A 3301-nucleotide genomic window follows, 5' to 3' on the forward strand; every position below is an offset into this window, starting at 1 on the left:
CCCCATAATGTATATAATATGTAGAAGCGTTGATACCATGAAAAAAAAGTGGAAAATTGTTTTTTCTTCTTGTTGAGAATGAAAACTAGTTATTTTATCTCTTCGAGACTAGAATACTTCTTCTTTGTATGCAAAATAAGCTCATTATTAAATTATTGGCATATTTGATACTGATTAGGCACAAAAGAAAACTATGGAGGGGAGGAAGTTGAGGAACAGCATAATTGGGAATGAATCCTGAATAAATGATTTCATCACCAAAATAAATCTTAGGTTTTTTGGCCGAAAGTATGCATCTTAAGTTTTAGTAGTACGTGAAAAATACCCACATCGGCATATCAGATGTAGGGTGCTGCAATTTATTTATTTATTTTTATTATTATTATTTTTTTTTTTGGTTTACTCTTTGCACTTTTGGTTATGGAATTACCTATTCTGTAATAATGATCACTAACTTCTAGAGTCATCAACCAGGGAAGTCCGCCCGTGAACTTGTGAGCATCATAGGTTTCCGTCACTGAGATATAAACTGAAGTGGAACTTTTAGTGGAGAGAAATGGCTACTATTGTTGTTTTGGAAGGCTCCAAAGTTTCAGGGAGGTACTCCTTGTACGCACACAACATGAAAGAACTATTTGTAAAATTTGATTGTATTTGGATTATTGTTGTTATTTGCATAGTTTTGTGTCGGGTAATAGAGAGGAATCTTGCTGAAGCGATCTTGTGGAATTTAACTGTCTAGCAAGCGCTTGATTCAATTCATAATCACCTACTTAGCAGCAGGCGCAATTTCTTTTCTTTCTTTTTTTTTTTTTTTTTAAGTCAAAGACAATAGGAGGTTAGAGATTTCAATTCCTGATGGTAATTTAAACGAAGTTCAAGCTGTCTTTCATTTGAGTTGTTGTTCCCAAATATTATGTTCAACAGATGGATGGAAAGCACTTTGCATTGCTTCTCCGTTGGAGTTATTCTGGAATTTGTATTATTATCTTTTTCCAATGGGGGGCTGGACGCTATCGTCTCGTGTATAAAATGATTTTTTATTTCCTGGAATTTTTTTTGTTTTAATTATTAGATTTTTTTGTTTTAAAATGATTGTGTATCGTCTTATCGCTTTGAAGTCTCAACTATTTTCAAATTTTTATTTACTGTTTCCCTTCTTTGGAACTTGTGTTCATTCTCATTCGTTTCTAATCTTATAGCTTTAGTTTGAGCAAGATCAATTTACTTAATTAGCAAGTTTTTAGAGCTTGTTATGGACACGGAGGCTTGAGTTGCCATATTCTTGAAGGTCCTATCTTTATTTTTCTGGCTTGAGCCTCTAACGCATGAGCAATCTATGCTCAACAAAGCTATTCATAGATTCCAGGTATGAACAGCGCTTTAGTGAGTATCTTACCCACTTTTCTGTCGCATCTAAGCTTGGAAATACTTGTGCAATAAAAAGTTGTATTTGCATTGAGATACGCGTTAAAAGTAAGCAGATTTGGCAGTATTACATTGGGGTTACAAAAGCAACTTGCAAAGGGGTACCTGACGACGACATCTCAAGTTCCTGGCGGCATGGTGTCTAGTTAAGGTAAAAATGCAGTGTCAAACATTGGCTGCTAAGTTGAAATACCAAGTTAATTTTCTTCACTTCGTACAGGTAAAAAGTTCAATTTATAGGGGAGAGGTGCAGAACTTGCATGTTAGCCTCCATTACCGGTAAACCTGACCCCTTCGCTTATGCTAAAGGCTAAAACTAATTGTTAATTAGGAAAGACAACCGTAGGAACATTTGCTGTAAATTTATTATGGAATCTTCTCTACTTGAGATTTGGTGTTGTGCATGCCATGTCTTGAACTATGGGCGAAGCTCCGGATCAAGTGAAACCCCAACTGTGCTTTTCATGGTTGGGTTAAAAAAGCTGCCCTCTTCGATCGAATAAATAGGACTAAAGAAACGTACTTTTCAATATATAAATATAATTAGCTCTCGTAGGCTGGATAGATGTGGTGCTCGTGTCTCTCGAGTAAATAAATTATTAAAATCTTAGGTTCGAATTACAAGTTTATTACCTCAATTTGAAAGTTGGTTTATATGGTCCATGAAATGCACCTTGTTGGTCTCCACACTGGCGGGATCAAGTAAATAGGTTAGTGAGAGGGGTGAAAATCAGAATAAGAGAAAGAACAAGGTAAAAAGAAAAAGAAAAAGAAAAAGAAAAAGAAAAAGGACTATGGTCTGCACTTTTGTACAATGGGTGTTGCCCATAGTATTCCAAAACCATGCAGATGAAGCTTGGGGTATTGTCTTTCCTTTTTTAGGCTAATTTTTTTATTCATTCATCCAACTGTTCATCCGTTGGCTTACACTGTGTTGCAGCAAAGGCATGAGCTCAACCATACACCATGCCGTTCTCCCTTCAACTTTTTAACCCTCATGACTTCTCCATCCCGCCCTGTCGTTTTTTGCTTGACTCTTCATGACTAAGCTAAACCACAATCTCATATTCCCCAACTACTTTCTTCTCTCTTCTCTTTCTGTCTCTCTCTCCTGCCCATCTAAAAGTTTAAAGCAACATTTCTGGTTCAGCACCTTGCCACCGCTGCACAACTCCCCATAAAAGATAAATTTTCTTCTTCTTCTTCTTTTTTTTTTTTCTGAGAAAACTACTGCTATTATGTAGCAGGAAGCATATTTTGCCACATTACCATGTCTTTTATTATGTGGGTCTTTGCATAACTTTATGTGCTAATGGCATAGCTAAAAATGAATAGTAGTAGTTGTAGAAGGCATTGGTAATGCTTCTGTTGTCTGCCAGATGTTCCTTAAAGCACCTTTCTAATTTTGTTTCCGAAACTAATCTTAGCTCTGTTCATATAAATGGTTTGAGTTATAGGGTCTGTGTTGCGAAATTAATACTGTTCTTCACGTCTGTAATAATTCTTTAAAAAAATAAGTTAGTTTCTGGAATATATATGTTCATAAAGAAATAATAATCCAAAAGAACTGAAATTAGTGATATGTCCTTTCGTAGGAAACAAATCTTCATGATACCTGGTATCATCATAGGGGAAACAAAACTGTCTAAAGAAAACAACGTAAGTTTGTTGGGTTTGTATTAATTGATTTTATTGTTTCCTCGTTCTTCTTTAATTTGCTCATTTATATATATTTATAAAAAGGGGGATGTATTATTAAAAATAAAAAAGAAAACTTGAAAGCGATCACAAAATTAACGTACATTTTTCTCATGAAACAAATCACGTGTTATTCTACAATAAAAGTTTTTTTTTTTTTTTTTTTTTTTTCTTT

General features: G+C 34.7%; 2 protein-coding genes across 7 annotated transcripts in view; both read left to right on the plus strand.

The window, feature by feature from the left end:
• LOC111492479 (uncharacterized protein KIAA0930 homolog) overlaps positions 1-1048 on the plus strand; it is a 7783-nt gene extending 6735 nt beyond the window's left edge. For both annotated transcript variants that reach the window (XM_023141823.1, XM_023141822.1), the window contains exon 12: positions 475-1048. In XM_023141823.1, the coding sequence (XP_022997591.1) occupies positions 475-498 (24 nt within the window). In that variant the 3' untranslated portion in view covers positions 499-1048. The remainder of the gene's footprint in view (positions 1-474) is intronic.
• A 70-nt stretch (positions 1049-1118) lies between these two features.
• LOC111492457 (bZIP transcription factor 2) overlaps positions 1119-3301 on the plus strand; it is a 3100-nt gene continuing 917 nt past the window's right edge. Inside the window, exons 1-4 of one of the 5 annotated variants that reach the window (XR_002719868.1) lie at positions 1119-1386; positions 1485-1579; positions 1649-1707; positions 3024-3087. The gene's annotated coding sequence lies outside the window, so the exon portion shown is untranslated. Of the gene's footprint in view, positions 1580-1648; positions 1708-2093; positions 2139-3023; positions 3088-3301 lie in introns of those variants that run through there. The other 4 variants (XR_002719866.1, XR_002719867.1, XR_002719869.1 and 1 more) reach the window with 4 other exon arrangements.

This window comes from Cucurbita maxima, unplaced genomic scaffold, assembly GCF_002738345.1.
Source record: "Cucurbita maxima cultivar Rimu unplaced genomic scaffold, Cmax_1.0 Cma_Scf00017, whole genome shotgun sequence".
NCBI lineage: Eukaryota > Viridiplantae > Streptophyta > Magnoliopsida > Cucurbitales > Cucurbitaceae > Cucurbita > Cucurbita maxima.